General features: G+C 62.1%; 1 protein-coding gene across 1 annotated transcript in view; it reads right to left on the bottom strand.

Moving 5' to 3' along the window:
• GALNT9 (polypeptide N-acetylgalactosaminyltransferase 9) overlaps positions 1 to 19,945 on the bottom strand; it is a 35,519-nt gene that overhangs the window by 13,347 nt on the left and 2,227 nt on the right. The window contains exons 2-5 of the mRNA XM_024566652.4: positions 8,013 to 8,193; positions 2,790 to 2,956; positions 1,805 to 1,979; positions 225 to 422 (exon numbers count right to left, since the gene is read on the bottom strand). Of these exons, the coding sequence (XP_024422420.3) occupies positions 225 to 422; positions 1,805 to 1,979; positions 2,790 to 2,956; positions 8,013 to 8,193 (721 nt within the window). The remainder of the gene's footprint in view (positions 1 to 224; positions 423 to 1,804; positions 1,980 to 2,789; positions 2,957 to 8,012; positions 8,194 to 19,945) is intronic.

The raw sequence follows: 19,945 nt of genomic DNA, 5'->3' as shown, positions 1-19,945 counted from the left end.
CTGTCTGTCTGTCCCCTCCCCACCAGACCTTGTCATTACCCAGGTCACAAAACAGAGCCAGCCCCCGAGTTCCCCTTCACCACGTCCCACTGCACACCTGGCTGCACCTGCTGCTTCCCCGTCCCCGCGGGCACCAGGCTTTCTGTAACGGAGCATTCCCCGCCCACCCCCCCCCCCCGCCCCTGCTGCCTCCCCTGCCCGGCGGCCCTGAGTGGGTGGCCCACCTGATGGGCGCAGCCTCGTCTCCTCGGTCCAGCCAGTCCTGGGGGGGGACGATGTACATGCACCAGAGCCCCCAGGTGTAGCCATGGGCCGCGCTGGCGTACTGCTGCACCTCGAACGTGTCGAACCTGATGTTGTCGATGGCGGGCAGCACGATGCGCCGGCGGTCCTCCCGGATCCGCATGAGGGCGGGCTCGGCCCTGTGGGGGGACACGCCTCAGGGGGTGCTGCTCACCCCAGCTGGGAGCCCAGAGCCAGGCAACCACAGGGGGTCTCACGGCGGGCGTGGTGGCCACCTGCCGGGCACCAGATCCCAGGGCCTCCCACCAGGAGCCACACACGGGGTCGTCGGGCGCAGACCCACTTGGTCGAGGTCCTGCCGGCCTGGGGCAGCTGGGGCTCTCGAAGCCGTGACGGCCACACCTGGGACCTCTCCCCAGGCCATCCCAGCCCCCAGCTCCTGCGAAGGCGGCAGGCTGGAGCTCAGCCGCCCTCGGGAGCAGCCACTGGCTGGGCAGCCAGGAGGCTGCAGTGCGGGTGCAGAGTGGGGCTCAGCTCAGGCAGGGGCAGCTTGGTGTGGACCTTCCTTCCCATCCTTCTGCACCCAGTGTTTACCTGCCTTTCAGCTTCAAGAGCAGGATTAATTAGTCAGTGTCAGCAACCTGTGCAGAGAGAAAACGCTCTCCAGAAACGCCAGGTTTGTTAGTGAGGCAGGGGCCTGGGGTAGGCCGTCCCGGCAGGGGAGGGCTATTTGCAGGCAGAGAACTGGGTTTTCAGTGGTGAAAACTAAAGTCGCACCAGTTTAAAACCGCGCTTTGACGGGACAGACTGGTGGTGCTCCAGAACGCCCCCCCCCCCGCCCGAGTGCCAGGGAGTGTAACACCTGTCAGAGGGACGGGGAGGTCCCAGGAGTGTTGTGCAGTAAGCAGGCACCCTGCTGGGGGCACACCGCACAGATGTCACAGAACCAACAGCTGTCTCAGGAGGGCCGCAGAGAGAGAGAAATGGGGGACAGAGGGGCCCCACCTGCTTTGGGCACGTGCTGGGACGGAACCAGCCCTCAGAGCTAGCTCATGGTCCGGGGGCACTGGGGTGCCCAGGAGAGCAGAGGATCAGGACCTGGACAACCCGGCCACCCTGCCCACCCACCCCACCCCGGGTTTCTCATTAGAAGCCTACTCGGCCCCTGCATGGTGTGAGTCTGACCTAGGATGTACCATAACGACGGGAAGTTGCTTCCGAGTGCACCCCGTGGCCCCAGCCTGCAGTAACTGGCCAGGACCCTGCAGCACGGACGTCGGCACAGCCCCTGCCCCCAGCCGCGTGTGGGTTTCTCTGGTCTGTCCCCATTTCACTGTCACCTGCTGGGACCACTGGCCGGATCTAATCCCTTTGGGGTTGAGGTGGGGGTGCAGCTCAGTCCTCACGCCTGTGTTGCCCCAGGTCTGGCTCCTGCAAGACGGCCTAAGGCCAGCCCCACCCGAGCTGCCGGAGCCCCTCCCCGGACCAGGCCCCGGCAGGCCCTGCCCCAGCGCCCACCCTGCACCCAGGCTGCAGCCATGCCGCCTGCTCCCACCCTCACCAGCCGGTGCTGAACTCCACGTGGGCATCGAAGAAGCCGACGGCGGGAGCTGTGGCCGCCTTCCAGCCCTGCAGCCGCGCCCGGATCAAGCCCTCACGCCTGCTGTTGCGGACGATCTTCACCAGGCCCGGGTACCTCTTGTGGACGTACTGGTCCAGGCTGAACTTGAGCTCCACTGTGGGGGCACACTGAGACGTCTCAGCACCCCGACATCCCAGGAGGGGCCCGAGGTCCGCCGCCCCCCCCCCATTCTGTAAGCATATGAGGAGGCCCACTGCAGCTGGACGTGATTCACAGTGCTGGGGAGACCACACAGGGGTAGACCCACCCCCACGAAGCTGGCGTTCTAGGGGGCGGACAGAACAGGAGCAAACAAGACCAATTCAGGCAGAGGGATGCGTTGTGGAGACAGGAGAGATGGGACTGAATTATTCAACCTTAACAGGGAATGACATCCCTGCACATGGCCCCTCCAAACCATGGAATATTATTCAACCTTAAAAAGAGGGAAGTTCTACCCTGGCTGGTGTGGCTCAGTGGATTGAGCGCTGGCCTGTGAACCAAAGGGTCACTGGTTCGATTCCCAGTCAGGGCACATGCCTGGGTTGCAGGCCAGGTCCCCAGTAGGGGGCGTGTGAGAGGCAACCACACAATGATATTTTTCTTCCTCTCTTTCTCCCTCCCTTCTCCTCTCTTTAAAAATAAATAAATAAAATCTTTAAAGAAAGAGGGAAGTTCTGACATGGTTACGGCGTGGAGGGGCCTTTGAGGAAACCTCCATGAGAGACCTGGAGAGGCCAACTTCACAGACACAGAGGAGAGGGTGGGAGCCGGGGGCTGGGCTGGGGGACGGGGCATTAGGGCCTCAGGGGGACAGAGCCGCACTTTGGAAAGATGGAAAGTTCTGGATGACGGATGGCTGCCTTTCGACTCTGCCCCGGCACGCTGACATGCTGACACGCTCCCCCTCGCGCTGGCCGCTCACCATTGTCACTGTTGTCGTCCACCAGGATGACCTCCTTGAGGAGCTGGGAGGGCGTGTGGTTGACCACACTGTGGACTGAGCGCAAGATGACCGACAGCGCCTCGTTGACGAAGATGAAGACCACGGAGATCTGGGGCAGGTCGTCCGAGTAGGTCATCTGTCTGCACCTGCGGAGGTGGGGTGGTGTCAGCGCTGGGACTGGCAGCCCGGTGCCCTGCAGGAGGCCTGCTCGGCCCATGTAGATCCCACTTCCGACGACACAGAGACAGCAATGTCGCAGGTGGAAGACAGCCGAACCCAAGGAGACGGTGAGGCCGCAGTGGCCTCAGTACCCTGGGCGTCCAGGCCCTGAGCCCCAGCCGCTCCCTTCCCGCCAAAAGGCATCCGAGTCCCATTCGGACCACACCAGACACAGAAGAGGTCCAGTGGCACAGTGATCCCCCAGCCAGGGTCCAGCAGAGGGGACGGGGGTCCCAGCTCAGAGCCCACGTCAGCTCTGCCTGCACCCCAGACAGGCAGCACCGATGGTCCTTCATGCGGCAGGCCTGGCCCCCAGGCGATGGGCTGCCCGGAGCAAAGGTCAAGGCGGCTACGGGAACAGACTTGCATCTGCAAGGGAAGCCTCGCCGTTCAGAACCCAAAGCACCAATGGGCTCGGCCACAGCTAAGAACTGGGAGGACAGGAAGCCCCCCAGCACCACCCCGCTGACCGGGGCTACAGGTCTCAGCCCAGGGCCCTCGTCTCTCAGAGAGGCTTTCTGACAAGAAGTTTTCACTCTATTTTTCTGTTGAGGAAAAAGGCTGCAATGCAGTTTTCACGAACTTGCAAAATGCGTAAAACTGGCCTCAGGGACGAGGTGTGGGCGGGGCCTGGGTGGGGTCCTGTGCCTCCTCTCACGGAGCTCGTCCCTGTCCCCCAGGACGTGAGCCCCGAGAGCCGGCTCCTCTTCTGCCTCAATCCTCCGGTGTTAAAACAGGGCAGAGTCACCTCAGGACCGGCCAGAAGCAACTCCGTGTCCCCAGGGGCTGTTTGCAAAGACACCAGAAAGTGGATGTCGGAACCACGGCCCAGACTGGAAATTAGTGTCTGTGTCACGGTCCTGCTGTGGGCGTCGCTGTCCCTTCCCGCCTCACCAACACCGTGGCCTTCGGCTGCCTCCTCGTGGGAACACTGCGTGGGCTTCTGCCCGCATCGCTGCTGTTCTCGCTCTCACACAGACACGCTGCCTCTGTGGCGACCTGTGACCTCCAAGTTGGCGACGCTGCTCGGTGGCTGCACGGACCACGGACCGGTCAGCGAGCGGAAGAACCCACACTGGGGCCCTGACGGCTGACTCGCTCACTTGCTCGCTCATCCCTCTGTCCCAGCGGGGACCACATGCGTTGTCCCCAGGGCACAGAAGGCTGGTCGACTAACGACCCACTGGGAGGCCAGGGGGCCTGGTGGGACTGCTTTCCCCCTGAGTTGAGAAGTCGGCGCCCATCGGCAGCCATCTCGTGACACTTGGGGCAAGGTTCTGGGGCCGGGAGGCCCCTGTGCCGGGGCCGGCGTGGACGGTCTCATCTGCAGGGACGGTCTCGCCCCCTCTCATCCTGCTTTCCCACAGACCATCGTGGCCCGGCTGCCACAGGGATGCCCAGGGTCCGCAGCACGAGAACTCCGCCGTGTGCCCGTCCTCCTCACAGGGATGTCACAAGCTCCCCCGCTCTCTGTCTGGCCGGGGACACAGAAGCCGTCTGCACCTGACCTGGCGGTCCCAAGTCAGCGGCTAGGCCTCCCTGCCCTGAGTGGTGACCTCAGCCGGTCCACAGCTCCCGCCCAGGACAGAGGCGAGGCTGCCGTCCGGGAGTAACTCCGCTGAGGTGGAGCAGAGGGTTCTTCTCCGGCCTGAACGGCACCGTTTCTGGCAGATGGAAAATCAGCCAAGTGACAGCGTCTGCAAAGGACTTGGGTGCAGTTGGACCACGGCTCTAGGGACGCTGTGAACCAGTGACCCAGGGACAGAGGGTCCTGCCCAGGTAGGGGCAGATGCAGAGACAGAGGGAGGGCACACGGGTGTGGGGGCAGAAAGCCTGGAGCCTCGGGGCCCAGCGCCCCCTCCCAGGGCTTAGGGGGCTGAGGCCCCAATTTCCCCTGGCCATGTTCTTCAGACCTTTGAACCTGATCGATTAGCGTTTCAACATTCACACCTGCAGCCTGTGGGACAGGTCAGGTAAGGAGGGTCCCAGGCTCACCTCCCTCACCCGGTGCTGTGCCCTCTGCACCTTGGGGACGAGGTGTGGGCGGCGCTGCCCTTGTCCAGCCCAACACTTTTCCATGTCACCTGCTCTGTGCTGGGTCTCGACTAGCCGGCTGTCCCTCCTCCTTGGGCTCTCTGGCCTGACACCATCTGAGAAAGGGCATCTCCGGGACATGGGGGCTGGGCCCCCGAACCACTGTCACACTCCCCAAGTGGGGCCTGGAAGGTCAGCTCAGAAGCTGCCCTCGTTCCCTGCTGGAATCCCTGCCTCAAGCCCATTAAAGCACGGGTCAGAGGTGGTGACTGGGACGTGACCTGCTAATAGCCTAGTGACCGGAATGGCACCTTTCTCAAGTCCTGCCAATTCCGGCTCTCTGGGTGACATGCAGACCCTCACAGTGCTGGGCACCCCGGGTGCTGCCCGCACGCGGCAGGGTGGGCACACACACGTGTTAGGCCACTTGCAGGTCCTAAGAGGATTGCAGGCCCACAGGGCACGGGGGCAGCAGTCACGCGGCCCTGCAGCCACCTCTGAGGTCCCCGGGGTGGGGGGGGCATGTGGCAGGCAGAGTCTGGCCGGCCTCACGGGAAACCAGGCCACGGCAGTGACACAGATGGAAATTGATGGGGCCGCCCTCGGTGCCTCTGGAGACATAAGCACGGCGCGAGAGGGATGGAGTGCCAGCCTCCCTCCCCGGGGACCGCGCGAGCTTCGCCTTGTGTATGGGACACATTCATCTCCTGCCTCAGACGCAGGGCTGGGGCTCAGGGCGGCCGGGAAGTGGCGTTGTTGAGCCTGTGACCGATGTTTCTGGGAAGAGCTGCGGGAGGTTCTCAGAAGCACGTCACCAGGATGGGTCTGCCTTTGACAGCCTCTGGGAGGCCTTCCCCATGGTGGCTTCTGCCTGGTGTGTGACGAGGTCCCACCTCCCATGGACACAATCTGGGTGGGGCCACAGCGATGGCCGGCCTTCGCTGGCTGGGACAACTGTGGGGGCTGAGGCTGGCTCCGGTGGGCTTGGAGGCACAGCGGCCCCCACAGAAACTGTCTTTCTGAAACTGAGTCCGTCCGTCTGTCTGTCCTGTCCAGCTTCCATTAGCCTCCGAGCCTGCAGCAGGGTAAGCCACCGCAGCCCGTTCTGGGGACAGAGAGCCACGGGGAGGCTGCTGGCCTCAGCGACCGTCCCTTGGGAAACCGTGTTCCCCAAGACCCTGCACACACCTCCTTCCCTGGCCCAGACAGATGGCTCAGGGGCTGACAGGAAGGCAGGGGTCCCCTGACAAGAAGAAGGGAGGTACCATTGCCCGTGGAACGAGCCACACAACATGGCTCGCTTCCACGACGATCCCGAGTCTTCCCTGTGCACCGTCTCAGACGCCGGCCCAGCCCCCAGGCCCCGCACACAGGTGGCGCGGAGCAGGCCCCAGGCCAGCAGCCAGGACGGGTCCTCCCGTTCACCGTCCACTCAGTCTGCACTTATCCGAGCTGCCCGCCAAGCTGCTCACAGCTCAGACAACGCCACACACGGAGATGAGGCAGACGTGGCGGTGGGGACCGGACGGCACGGGAACGCACTGCAGGGCGGGGCTCGGAGAAGGTCGCTCATTTTTATGATCCTGTTTGATGTGGATTTGCCGGTTTTCCTTTCATGATCCCCTGGGCCCGGCTCAGTAATCAAGATCTATGTTATGTGCTTTGTAGCATAATTAAAGCCACTGCGTAGTTGGAAACTGTCCACCTCTGGAGAGAGGGAAGTCAATAGTGTGTTAATGGGAGAGAGCAGCGTGCTCTCGGTGGCCATCCGGGTAGGGACACAGGCACGCAGGCACATGTGCGCACGCAGGCACACACAGGATTATGTGTGCACACACAAACATACATGTGTGTGCGCGCACACGTACAAACACGCCTGCACTTGCCCATGTGTGCATGCACACACGTGTGCGTGCTCCCTGGTGTCCCACGTGCGTCTCTGACACCAGCACCTGCTGAGCCTGCCTGCCACATGGTTGCTGATGGGGGGACGGGCTCCACAGGGACTGGGGGGCGGGAGTCCCGGTCTGAAGGCGACGGGTGGGTGCAGGCTGAGCGCCCCCTGTGCGGTTTCCGTGTGCTGCCCTGGGAGACGCACCCCTCCCTGCGGGACGACTGGCGTCTACTGTCTCCATGCACCTGCAGACGCCCAGGTCCCAGCTCCACACCCACGCACTGGGGTCTCAGCCCAGAGGCCGGACATTTCCTGCCTCGGTTTCCCGTCTGCAAAGTGGGGACAACGTCGGTCCTTCCAGCCTTTCTTGGGGTTGAGTGAGTGCGGGCCTGGCGGGCGGGCCAAGCGCCCAAGCACAGGTGCCTGAACTGAGCCCCGGGGAGGGGGGTGCCCACCATGTCTCTTTCCTTCCAGGATGCCTAGAGCCGTGGCCCAGAGCTGCCACCGCACACGGTGACGCCCGTGAGGCCGCTCACTGAGTGCGGAGGGGAACTGGCTGAGCTCCGGGGCCCCGGGCCGAGCCTGGCCAGGTGACGGGGGCTGGGGGGGGCCTCGTTCCACCATGTGTGTGCACGTGTGTGCATGTAAGCATGCGCCCGTGTGTGCTGGGGGAGTCCTGTGCATGCCACTGGCACCAAAGCCTCCTGGCTTCTCTTTGGAAGGAAACGGGACACACACAAACATGGACACCTAACACCCACACTCCCAAATTCCAGGCGGATGGGGGCATGCCGGCATGGCACAGCTGCGCACCAGCTTCGGGTCCATTCTGGCACCTCGCAAACGCCAGCCACCTGAGGCTCGCCTGACACCTCTTTCTGTGAGGTCAGAGGCCACTGCGGTGGACTCCGCAGCCCGTCCTGTCCCTGGGCCCCGAAGAGGCCTCCGGCCGAGACCACGGGAGCCAGGGGAGCCACCTGTCCAGGTGACCATCTGTGTCTGAGCCCACAGGGGCATTGAGGGAGCAGGGGTCCCCGTGGGGGGTCACCACTCACTTTTTGGGCCTGTAGTCAGGGATGGCCCTGTCCAGGGAGATGCGGTCGCTGAGCTGCGCGTTGTAGCCGTACTCCTCGTAGTTGCCGGCCATCTCCTGGCCGTCGTCCCGCAGAGTAGCCGCCACGCCACCTTGGCCCAGGCCGCCCGGGCCCTCCACCAGACCCATGGGCTTGGCGAGGCCTGGCAGGAGCAGGAAAAGAGGGGGTCAGGCAGGCCCCAGGCTGTAGGGCGTTTGCTCCCAGCCCTCCTGCGGAGCGGGGCTGGGGGAGCTCCAGGGGTGCTGGGCGGGGTGAAGGGTGGACAGGCGGAGCACAGCGGATTTCAGGGCGGAGGGTCGGCAATCGTGGACACGTGTCATTCTACACGTTGGTCCAGGCCCACAGAAGGGACACCCGAGAGAGATCCCCGATGTCAACTGTGGACTCTGGGTGATGATGGGGAGTCTGAACAACAGGGGGTCCTGCTTGTGGGGCGGGGGCTACCAGGGAGCTCTCTGCCCGTCCCACTCACTGTCCCTGCAACCCTAAAGCTGCTCTAAAGAGTGAAGTTTATGGACTTTTAAAAATCCAAGTGAACATGAATTAACATTAAAAATGCAAAGCAGGAAGCACAGGCTCGCCACCCTGAGGGGCTGCCTTCCAGCTTTGCCATCTGAGCTAAGTGTGCCCCGCACACAGGCAGGCACTTCGGGGCACAACGGACTGACACGTCCTGTGGACCACAGAGCCGCCTTCCCTCGCGGCTCCGCCCGCAACGGACAATGCTGACCGGGGACGCCCGCCACCCCGGGGACCTGCAGGAAAGGAGCCCTTGGACTTCCTGGAGACCAGGGTGAGTGCATGCGTGAGTGCCTGAGAGGGCCGGCCGCAGGTGTTCTGGAATATTCTATGCAGTGCCAGGAGAGGAGCGTGGCTCAGTGACATTGTTCCCAGAGGGAGCCAGGGATGGACCGTGCCTCCTGGCAATGATGCCCCCCCCCCTCTCCGGGAGGGACAACTCTGGGCACCTCCCCTTTGGGGTGGGGCCCAGGGGAGCAGTGGTTTCTATTCTCCGAGGAAGTTCTGTCCCCAAGCTGCACCGTGGAGAGAGAGCCCCATCTTCCTCCGGCTGGGGAAGTGCGAACTCTGGGAAATACCTATGTTCTTGTCACACACTGCCCCCACCGGGGACATTTCTTCGCCTTACGTTTGTGGACAAGGGAACTGGGATGCTGGATTTTCACTGTCCTGCCAGCACCTGGTCAGCGGCCAAACCCCAGGAAGGCCAACCCCTCGGAGGGCCAGTGGGCGGCGCCCCCAATCCCCCTTCCCCACTTCTCTGCTTGTCTTCCCTCTCCCATCCCCGGCATGCATAACCACACCTAGGGCTGACACCCCCAATTCCACTGATATTTGCTCAGATAAACTCTTAAAATTGTTCCTATGCCTCAGTGTATCTTTTAACAGTGCCAGCCAAGGGCAGGGAGAGGAGCTGACCCCACCCCCACAGGCCCGCAGGCTCCTCCGCTCACCAGCCTCCAGGAACCTCCCCGTCTTCCAGAATATTCCGTGTTAAACAGGCAAGCGAAGCGCTGGGGTTAGCGTGGGACTGAAGGATGTGAGCTGAGGCGGAGTTGGAAACCATTCCCCATCCTGTTTTAATACCGCGCGGTGTCCCCAAACGCACTGTTTGGGACGTCCCCAGCACAGGAGCAACTCAGCTTGGACACGGCTGGCTGTCAGCCACCACCCACAGCGCAACCTGGAGACCTGGCGTCTCTGCTTGTGGCACGGGAGGCCGGGCCCGGGGAAGGCTCTGTCTCCAAGCGTCCAGCGTGGGCCCCAACCCCGCGTGGACAGCCACCCCCAGAGCCAGCGTTTCCGAGCTCCCTCGCTCCACAAGCCCCGCTCCCAGGGGACCCTGTTTTCCTGGTCTTAGTCCCTTTGTTTTGTCCACTGGCAGCCTCCCAGTCATGTTCAGGGTCTGGAGTTGCTTTGTCGGCGGAGCCGGTTCCCGGGGCTTCCCGCTGCGGAGGGGGGGTGTCTATCTCTCCCCTGCCCACACTCCCGCCCGCTCCTGCCCCCCGCAGCTTCTCCTCTCTGCTGGTATTTTTGGTGGTCCCGGTGGGCACCCTCGTGACCTGGAAAGGCTCTATTTCTGGAAGTATCGACTTCGGCCCCGGTCTCCAACTCCCAGGCTTGAGGAGAAATCAGCATGTTCCCCGAGTTCCTGCTGGGGCGTGAGGTTTCAGTGCCACACATTTCCCGTCACCTCCCTCCCTCTCCCTCTGAACCGACAGGAAGAGGCTGGGGGTCTGCCCGAGGGCGAGGGCGGTGCTGCATTGGGCCCTTAGAAGTTTGTGAAGGGGGTTGACCTCATCCTCAGTGCTCCTACCACAATAAAAGAATAACGAAGATACAAAACTGCTGGCCTGCCCGGCAAAGAAAAAAGGGGAAAGAGGGGGAAAGACACTCTCAACGTGTCCTGTGCAACCCCCCGTCCCCAGAGGCACATTCGCATTCCGCTAGTGACCACAGGCCTGCCCGTGGGGTGTCTGCACCGTGAGGACCGAGGCGACACCCAGGCCTCAAGCTGCGTCGGGGACCCCAGCAGTGAAGCCCATGCAGCTCAGGGACAGGTTTCCCGGCGTCCAGGCCCCCATGTCCATCACGCTTCCCCACATTGCTCGCTCCCCAGAACCACGCCCATTCCACTTTGTTCTAGGTTTGGACCTTGGCCTTCTGCGCAGCCTTCTGGGGGGCACAGTGGTACGTGTGATCAGTTACCATGAGATCCTGCTGAAGCAGGCGGGGGTGGGGGGGTGGGAGTTTGTTCCTAACCCAGTGGCAGGGTCTGTATCTGGAGGGAGCATTCCGGAAACAAACACCGGAGAAGCCCTGTGAGGACTGAGGCAGAGATTTGAGGGACATAGTGCCTGCCGGGTGGCCTGGGGCCACGTCAGGAAGGGCCCCGCCCAGGATCCTGCGGAGGGAGCCTGGATCTCAGAAGCAGAGGGAATGGCTGTCCCTGGTTTCTGCCGCAGGGCTGTGGCACCTCGTTAGCCTGACCCCTGGGAAGAGCCCCGCCTCAGCTCCAACAACCTGCCCCAGCGGGTTCTGAGAGTGAAGTGCTGACCAGCTGTTTTCCTGCTTGAAATCCTGCCCTTCCTCCCGCCTGTAGTCCTTGAATGAGCTCTGATTTTGAGAACAATGGGAATTTGCATGTGTTAGCCGAGCCCTGGAAACGTCTGTCTGTCCGCAACTTTTCCGAACCACAAACAAGAGGACAAACAGCAGCCAGTCAGTTCTCCTGTCCCGTGGAGGTCACAGCTGGCCACGACACCCAGTGTTTATCGCAGGGGCTGTGCCCTGGGCCGGCCTTGGGGGGATGCCCCCTTGGTCCCCCTTCCTCCGGAGGAGACCACGGAGGCTCGCCGTGGGCACAGCCCGACCCGCCAACCACATAGCGTCTCAGAGAAGAGGTCCGAGGGGCCTACGAAAGCCACCAACTGTGCATTTAGACCGTCAAGGACACGAAGGAGCGGCCTGCCAACTGCTGTGACCGCACTGTCACGGCCGGAAGGCTGGTCTGCAGCATCTCTGGATGCACCTGGCTTTGTGATGGGCGGGCACCTGTGTGCCTCCTGCCACCAAGGCCCCGGCCCCCCGGTCAGGGTTAGAGGCAGGGACGGTGGTGCCAGCAAGGCCCGAGGACCGACCTGGTGACGAGGGAGGAGTCCAGCCAGGTCACAGCATCTGCACTGAGCACAAGCCCTGGTTCCCGGTCGTCTGGGGGCCCGTGTTCGTGCCCAGCAGGGGCCTGTCTCGGAAGAGTCAGGAGCCTCCACTCCCCCCACCCCCCCACCCCTGGTGCCGCAGGAACCCAGCGATGATGCAGCCATCCCGGCCCTCGCGCGCTGCACCCCCGCCCTCCACGCCCCCATGCTGGCCGCAGCCTGGCCCTGGAAAGGGGTCGGGGCACCGAGCACTGGGGCTCAGTTCTAAAGACAGAAGGTCGCCCGCATTTTGCTTTCTGCTCCCACTGAAATGGATTGTCTAGCGTCTCCTCAGTCAGCACGGGCGGCTCAGTGACGGTGACTAACACCGCCACGCAATAGTCCACCGAACGGATGCACAAACATTTGCTTAGCAGTTCCTCTCTGTGTTTATGGGTCTTGGTGCCAAACGGTTTCACAGAAGGTTTAGATTAACTTCTCACGCTGCCAGCAACGCCTGCCCTTACACCTCCAATTAGAGCGCGTCGGTTCTGACGGGAAGAGTCACAAATGCTCACTGCAGAAAGTGCCGAGCACACACGAAGCACACGTGTGCACACACATATATACATGTGTGCCCACAAACACACGTGTGTGCTCATGTGCACCTGTGCGTGTGTGCGTGCAGGATCCCCCAAGGCCCCACTCCGCAGGGCATCAGCAGTAGGGAGTGGTGGGGACCCGCAGGGGCCACGGGGACAAAGACACCAGACCTGTGAGACTGTCAGCAGCAGGCGCCACAGACTCACACCCCTGTCAGCAGCTCGCTGGTACCTGGGAAGCACAGCTCTGCTAACAAACATGTGGGGCCCACACCTGTTAGCAGGGGTAGGTGTGGCAGGGAGAGAGTGGCTCCTGAATGTCAGGTTCTTGTCCCTGGGCGCTGCGCACACGCTGTTTTGCGGATGGGGTTAGGTCAAGGCCCTGACAGGGGAAGAGCGCCCCCGGTTGCCAGGAGGGCCCCAGGCTCCATCACAAGCATCCTTAACAGACAGGGTAGGACAGAGTCAACGCAGAAGTGGAGGCTGTGTGATGTGGAAGCAGAGATGGCAGTGACAGGCCACACGCGAAGGGAGGGACACCTGGGCCCCCAGAAGCTGGTGGTTTGTTTGTTTTTGCCTTTTATCTGCAGTCATTCCCCCTTCCTCCTTCCTGGAACTAAGACTCAGAGCCTGGGGCTGCAGCAGCCATCTTGTGACTGTGAGGCTGCGAGCCACACATAGGACGGGAGGAGCTGCAATTCCCACGGGGCGGGTGGGGCTCTTGGGGACACCGAGGAAAACAACCCACAAGGCAGTCAGGCCACGTTTTGTTAGCCAGGGTTTTGTCAGCGACTCTGAATTCCTGCCCAGAGAAGCAAGGGGGTGCGTGTTAGGGACGAGAGGGCCCTGTGACAAGGAGAGCCAGGCTGCCCTCTCCGGCCAGCGGCCCCACCCAGGGACGGGCCGTGCGGGGGTTGCAGCCTCGCCTTTGCCCTCAGGAAACACACAGGCTGGCAGCTCCCCTGGAGCCCCGCCAACGGCCTCATCCCCAGAAGTCATCTCTCTCTCAGCAGCCGCTCACTCCAGGATACCTGGGACATGTGGGCGGCTATGATTTCTCAACTTGGAAGCAAGTGAGGTCTGCAAGCTCCTAGCTCTCTTCGAGTCACCGAATTCCATCTGTCACAGCAACTTAAGCCAATATTCCGAAAGAGGAACCAGCCCAAACGCTGCCGGTCACAAGCTAATCCGAGGGGGAGGGGGTGCCATCCCCACCAGCAACGTCAGGCAGCCTGTGAGATGCGGCCTGGCTCACGACTCAGCGTGGGGACAGCCCGGGGGACCCACAGCCTCTGGCAGCCCACAGAAGGGGTCTCAGGTCAGCCAGGGTCCCCGGGAGGACAGGCCGGGCTTGTTGAACTGACCACGGCTCTGAAGACCTCTAAGAAAGTTAGATTTAAAACAATAGTAACAACACCCATTTCTATGGAGCTGTAAATATCTGGCAAGTTACAAAGTTAAGATGAAGAGAAATGATGATCTAGGAGATGAGCCAGCCTGTAACTTGCTTTTTTCCTGGGAAGTGGGTATCTAAATACTGCAAACTGGACATTTCACAAGGACGCAAAGAGGAAGGACCGGAGAACCAGTTGAACCCCCTGTAGGGCATGGCCTGGCGCCCCCCGGAGCCCTGATAGAGCAGACCCCATTGGCATTGGCCTCCAGGGGGCGCTGCGGAGACTGGCGGAGACAGGCGTCCAATAAGGCGCTGCTGTGGCCAGTGGGTCGGAACCCAGGCCTTCAGTCTCCTGCTCCTGGCGTCGCCTAGGAAGCAGGACTCCACGGTTTGCAGCAGAAAACCGCCTGTTACCCGCCGTGCCTTCGTGGGCCTGTCGCCTTGGCGGTCTGCTCTGTGGAGCGCGTGGGGTGGAGAGAGGGAGTGGACACCGCTGTGAGCAGAGCGTCCCGCCAGCCCCCGGCTCCGACCTCGTCACCCTACAAAAATCGAGGCCAACTTAACGTGCCTGGCTATTAATTGGGGTGACTACAAAGTGGAGATAAAAATGAGAGACTCGGGCTGCCTCGGCCCTTGAGGCCGACCGCTCTCTCCACCGGCCTCAGCGCTTTCCACGCTCCAGAGACAACAGCCAATTTCGTCACAGACCGGTCTGTTAGGGCTCCCAGGGACCCGAACTGGTAACGTATTGTCAATAGCGAAGACACTGACAACAACCCTTCTGAACGATGGAGTCCTGAGCATTTTGCAGGACAGGGCAATACCTGTGAGATCTACTCTCGCAGAGACTAGCGCACTGTTTGATAAATCTCCACACATACCTACTCGCGTCCACCTGCTATGAATATTTATGGAGCCGAGGCGCGGGGATAAGGGACGTCTGGAAATACCTGCAAAATGGATTTCCTGGCTCTTCCTCCCACCTTGCAAAGCAAGTGGAGGGTGCAGACGTCACGCAGCTGGCTCCTCCCGTGGTAAGGGCCGACCCGGGCCCATTATTGCCGGGGAGCAGGCACAGGGATATCCGGGATTCCTGCCACCTCAGCAGTGACCTGGCTCGGAGTGAACCTGACCCCGAGAGGGTCAGACGGCCGGGCCCAGCCTCCCCACGCCCACCCCAGACTCTGACAGTGGGTGACCCCGTCCCTTCGGGCTCAGTTCTCTGCTCCCAATGGCAGAATGTCCTGGGAAACTCTCATCCCGTGGGCCCAGCCCAGACCCGGGGGTCACAGACAGGAGGGGACCTGGCACCCACACTCTGGGGACAGAAGTAGGGAGGCAGGCTCTGCCCCAGGAGGGGACAGTCTGAGTGGCCCAGAGAGTGAGGCTGGCTCTGTCCTGGGAGCCCTGTTGGGAGAGAACAGGAGACCTGACCCCTCGGTTCACTGGGCGCCGGGGACAGGGGCTGCCTGGCCCCGGCTCACACCAGGTGCTCACACCAGCTGTTCAGTAAGTTCACAGTGAAGCAAGGAAGGGATAAGCGAGGGAGCAGACAGCTGCGGGCTCCTGGTGTGAGCAGGCAGACCTGGAGCTGCGGGCACCGCCCCCGAGCTCTGTGCAGTGGGCAGCAACCTTCCAGACCAGGAGCCCTGGGCGAGCACAGAGGACACGCCGACCTTGAAGATGCAGAGCGCCCCACGGAGTGGCATCCTTGCGCCATCAGCTTGTGACACGTAACCAACACCACCCACAGGGGAAGGGACAGTGAACAAGACACTGTTCCCCACAGTCCCGGAGGCTGGGTGCCCAGATCAGGGACGGTGTGTGGGCGGCTTGCAGATGGCCACCTTCTCACTGGGTCCTCGCCTGGTCTGCCCCTCACAGTGCTTTCCAGGGACAGCCAGTGGACCCGGACTTTTTGAGATCCTTCTCCTTTACATAAAGGCTTCCCTCCATGCCAGACGCATCCCCCCACACACACCTTTTTTTATTAAAAAAACTTCTGGACCCAGGGATAGGTAGGACTACGTCCTTGGTCAGCAGGAAGTAGTTACAGAAGAATGAGACCTTCGTCCATTTACCTCTGTAAGATTGCAAGGGTCCAGAAGCATTAAAGGGGGAATTGATGCTGGCACGAAGACAGACCTCCCCACCCCTGGGCAGAGGCAGGAGGAGGCGCTGCGCTGAGTGTGTGCGGGGCCAGTGAAGGGTTTGGCCACAGAAACATCCTTCTCCCTTCCGGTGCAGGATGCGCCTTCAGTCACCAGCCTCAAACGTCATGGTGCAGCTCCAGTTCGGCATCTCCAGTGTCTCCTCACCCCTGAGACGGGGTCCAGGCTGCCCGCACCAGTCGGCGCTCAGCCTCGGTCCTCACCTTGCATGACCTCACGCAGCGCCTGACACCCAGGACACAGCACCGACTTGTGCATCCCCCACTCAAGCAGTCTGTCTCACCCGTGGGTGTGCGTCCCAGCTCAGTCCAGCTCAGTCTCTCCTCTGTCTACACTCACTCCCCGGCCTGGGTGAGAGCCTTGTGGCTTCCGACCCCACCTGTTTGCAGGTACCTCCTGCTCCAGGCTTCATGTGCCCTCCTGAGGCCCACTTATCACAGCCCTGACCCCCAGCGCAACCGCACCTGGAGAAGGGCCTTCAGGGAGGTGACTAGGTTGGATGAGGTCATTGGGAGGCCCCAGGGCTGGGCAGAGGGAGAGACCCCCGCCAAAAGGCCTGGAGAGGGGTGGCCATCTGGGCCCTGAGAGGAGGTCTCCACAGACACCAGCCCTGCCGGCCCCTGGTCCGGGAAATCCAGCCTCCAGCCTGTGGGGCTGGAGTCTCTGTTGTTTAAGCCGCCTGCCTTGCAGCACATGTCCCCACAGCTGGACCTGACAATGCAGCTCCGGAACGTGAGTCCCCAGCACAGGCTCCACAGACGACCGGCTTCCTGGCCATCCGTCCGGCGCACCGAGCACGCTCTGTCAGCCACGTGTCAGGCTCTGGGCCCGTAGCTCCTTTACAAACCATCCTCTCCCGTGTGCAGAACGTGAGGCTGACGTCCCCGTCACCTCCAGGTGGCGACCTTGGGTTTGCATGGTTGACCCTGGCGGGGGCGTCTGCTTCAGCAGGTGGTGTGCGCCTCCCCCTGACCCCGGCTCCCACCCTGTGAGACAGCTCAGCTCCTAAGAGCCTTTCAAACAACCTGGGGAACGACTTTCTCCGTTTGGTGCATAGCAATCAGCAGGGGGGGTGGTGTCGGACCCCTGTCCTGTCCACACCAGCGGTCACCGTGCTTCCTCCGTGGGGTCACGATGGCGTCCCCCAGGGCCCCCACTCGCCTGTCCGTCCGCGAGTGTCCGGCTGCTTGCCCTTCAGGGGCAGCTCTGGGGGAGGTGACTGAGCTGGTCCTGAGACTTGCACCCCATCCTGCAACGTCTTCAGTGGGACGTCGGGCCCGAAAACGCACAGGCTTATTTTTGTCGCGTTTCCAGCCAACAAAGGAAAACGGTCCTTTCAGGAAAGAGTGCCAAGTCTGGAACACGCAGACTGCTGGGTGGGCTGTGAGTGCAAACCCACTGGGCCTCACACACGCCCCGCACACTCCGGGCCAAGTCGGGGTCCCTGCCTCCGCAGGAGCTGTTCCCAGAAGCCTGGTGAGGCCTGCCCCCGCCCAGGGAGGAAGCATGTGAGGGGCAATTATCACAGGGGGAGGGTCCTTGCATTTCGTGTCCCCCGAGTGCGAAGGTCCAGGTCTGCAGGGCACCACCTGGGTGATGGGGGAGGAGCAGAGGCTGCTCTGGCTCACCTGACTCACCCACGGTGGCTGGGCGGGCTCAGTGCCAGCCTGGCAGGTGGAGGAGAGGAGAAAAGCAAAACCACAAAGCTCTGGATCTCCTCGGAGTGAGCGGCCTGTAGCCGCGGCCTGAGGACAGTGCGTGCTGGCCTGCAGGGGAAAGAGCGTGGGTGGTGCAGAAGGTGGAACTCTGGTTGGGTGTGTTAACTACTTTTTTACTTTTCTAGTAAATCGACCACAGTGGGGCAGGTGCGGCACTGATTTGGCGCGACGGGGCAACAGGCCGGCCGGTGAAGGGTGTGCCAGCCCCTCGCCCCTCTCCCGACCAGGACTGCATCCTCGGCTGCGGGCGTTTTCCCAGCCGCAGCGACTTTGTCCGGCCCAGCGCTGCAGGGCCTGTGACTCACAGAGCAGATTCTGGGAGGATGAAGATTGATGAACTCCAGCTGGAAAGGCCCCCTGGGACCAGCAGGAAGCCACCTCTGGAACTGAAGCTCAGGAAGGAACAGGGAGAGCTCTGGGCATCCCTCTGAGGGGAAGGTGTGAGAGCATTTCCCAAGTGTACACTCGTGCAGAGAAGCTCGGAGACCCCCTTCCAGGAGGCTCTTGGGGGTGGGGCGGGGACCGGCCAGTCATGGGGGCCAGCAGGTTCCTGTGGGCCAGCCAGTCGTCCCAGGCTCCCCCTGCCCCCGATCCCTCACCCTTGTCAGACCCCCCCGGCCCCCCGCAGGACGCGCTTCTGTGGTCTCTGCTCTCAGATGTGCCTATATTTATCATCCACTCGCACCCTGACCCGAGTTTCCTGCTGGTGTGTCTGTCTCCCGGTTCTTCAAGGAGAAATCTCAGATCCCTGCGCCTCCACCCGCCACGTGCCTCCCACGTGAGAATCTCCCTTTCAACGGAGAGACAGCCTCTGGGCCCAGAGCTGCTGGCGACAAGGTCAGCCCGGTGGAATTCAGGAGGCTGACTGTTTTCACCGTCACTGGGGAAGCCGCCTCCTGCCTACGCGAACGTGAACGGCGGTCATTGGCAATGGTCTTTTCAATCTATTTTAAGCAAAACCAATGAGTTGTTTATAGAAAGAGCCACTCAGTTACTCAATCAACAGATATTGTGGAGCGCTAACCACATGCAGGTCCCAGCCTGGCCCCTGGGCTGGAGAGCTGTGAACACAGCCGCCCCCTGTCCTGCACCAGCGCAGCCTCAAGGGGGCCTGTGGGGAGCAAGACCCTGAACTCTGACGAAGCAGACTCAGCAAGGATGCATTCCCCGCGGAGGGGCAGGTGGGAAGTGAGTGCCCTGTGGCCTTGGCAGAGCCAGTGGGGAGCTGCCCGCACCCCGGGATGTCTCTGGACTGGACACCACTGATGGACAGATCCAGCTGGACCTTGTTATTGTAACTTCAGCCTTTCATAACTGCAGGCACATGCAGCTCATCCTAAAGCCATCACTACCCCGAGCGGCCGGCGGCCTCCCCTTGCTCTCTGAACAGCCCCAGGCAGGTCATGCCGTCCGCTGACTCTCGGAGGCTCCGTCTGGACGACGGACCCGGCTTTGACCTCTGACGGTGCCCTGCAGACCGGGGCTGGGGCAGACCCACAAAAAGGCCTGACACGGTGTGCTCTGACGTTTAGAGATGACCTCCCTCAGGCGGCAGGGGGTGAAGCAGGGAACCGGGGACAGCTGAGTGCCAGCCATTTTTAAAAACAAAAAAGAGATGACGTCCCTCGAAAGCCACAAATCCACTCAAACAGCAACCCCAGTCCCCCCTCCCCCCGCTCCACTCCAGAGTCACCCCGCAAGAGGGGTGTCGAAATAACTCGTCCAGAGGCACAAAAGGATGGGTGGCCAGGTCAACGCAGACCGTCCTGCCCACGCTGAGGAGGGCCAGGCCTGCCTGTGCACCAGGCAAAGGCCTCCAGAGGCCCACGGCCTCCAAACACACGCTTTGACCTTGCGGAGGCTTAACACCGAAAGCGACAGAAGTAAACCCCAAAAGCCACGGGGGCGCAGGAGCATTCCCTGCCCCCGCCCCACCCTCAGGGGTGTGGACGTTTTCTTAAAGACAGAACGTGCAGACGACTGAGGGGACTGTCTCTCACTTCCCTTCTCACCCAGCTTAGAGGCTCAGACCCCGCATTCGCAAGACTGGGGCCAGCTCCATGCTCAGAACTGTGAGCAGCTTAAACGTCCAGGAGGACGATGCTTGTCCACGGGCGTTCTCCTCGCGCAGCCTGCTGAGGGTGGGAGCAGACTCTCGTGTGCACACGGCAGCTCCATCACGAGTGTCTTCTGCCGGGTCGTTCAGTCCACATGCAGCATGGGACAGGCCTTCGCTGCGGCCCCAAGACACCCAGGGAAGGTCGCGACCCAAAGGGCGCGGGGGCGCTGGGGAGGGCATTCCGCCTCTGGGCCCCGGTCCCCCCACCAGCTCTCCCAGGCGGGAGAGGCAT

The sequence above is a fragment of the Desmodus rotundus genome, chromosome 7 (assembly GCF_022682495.2).
Source record: "Desmodus rotundus isolate HL8 chromosome 7, HLdesRot8A.1, whole genome shotgun sequence".
Lineage (NCBI taxonomy): Eukaryota > Metazoa > Chordata > Mammalia > Chiroptera > Phyllostomidae > Desmodus > Desmodus rotundus.
The sequence above is the reverse complement of the archived record's forward strand: the minus strand, read 5'-3'. Positions and strand labels throughout refer to the sequence as shown.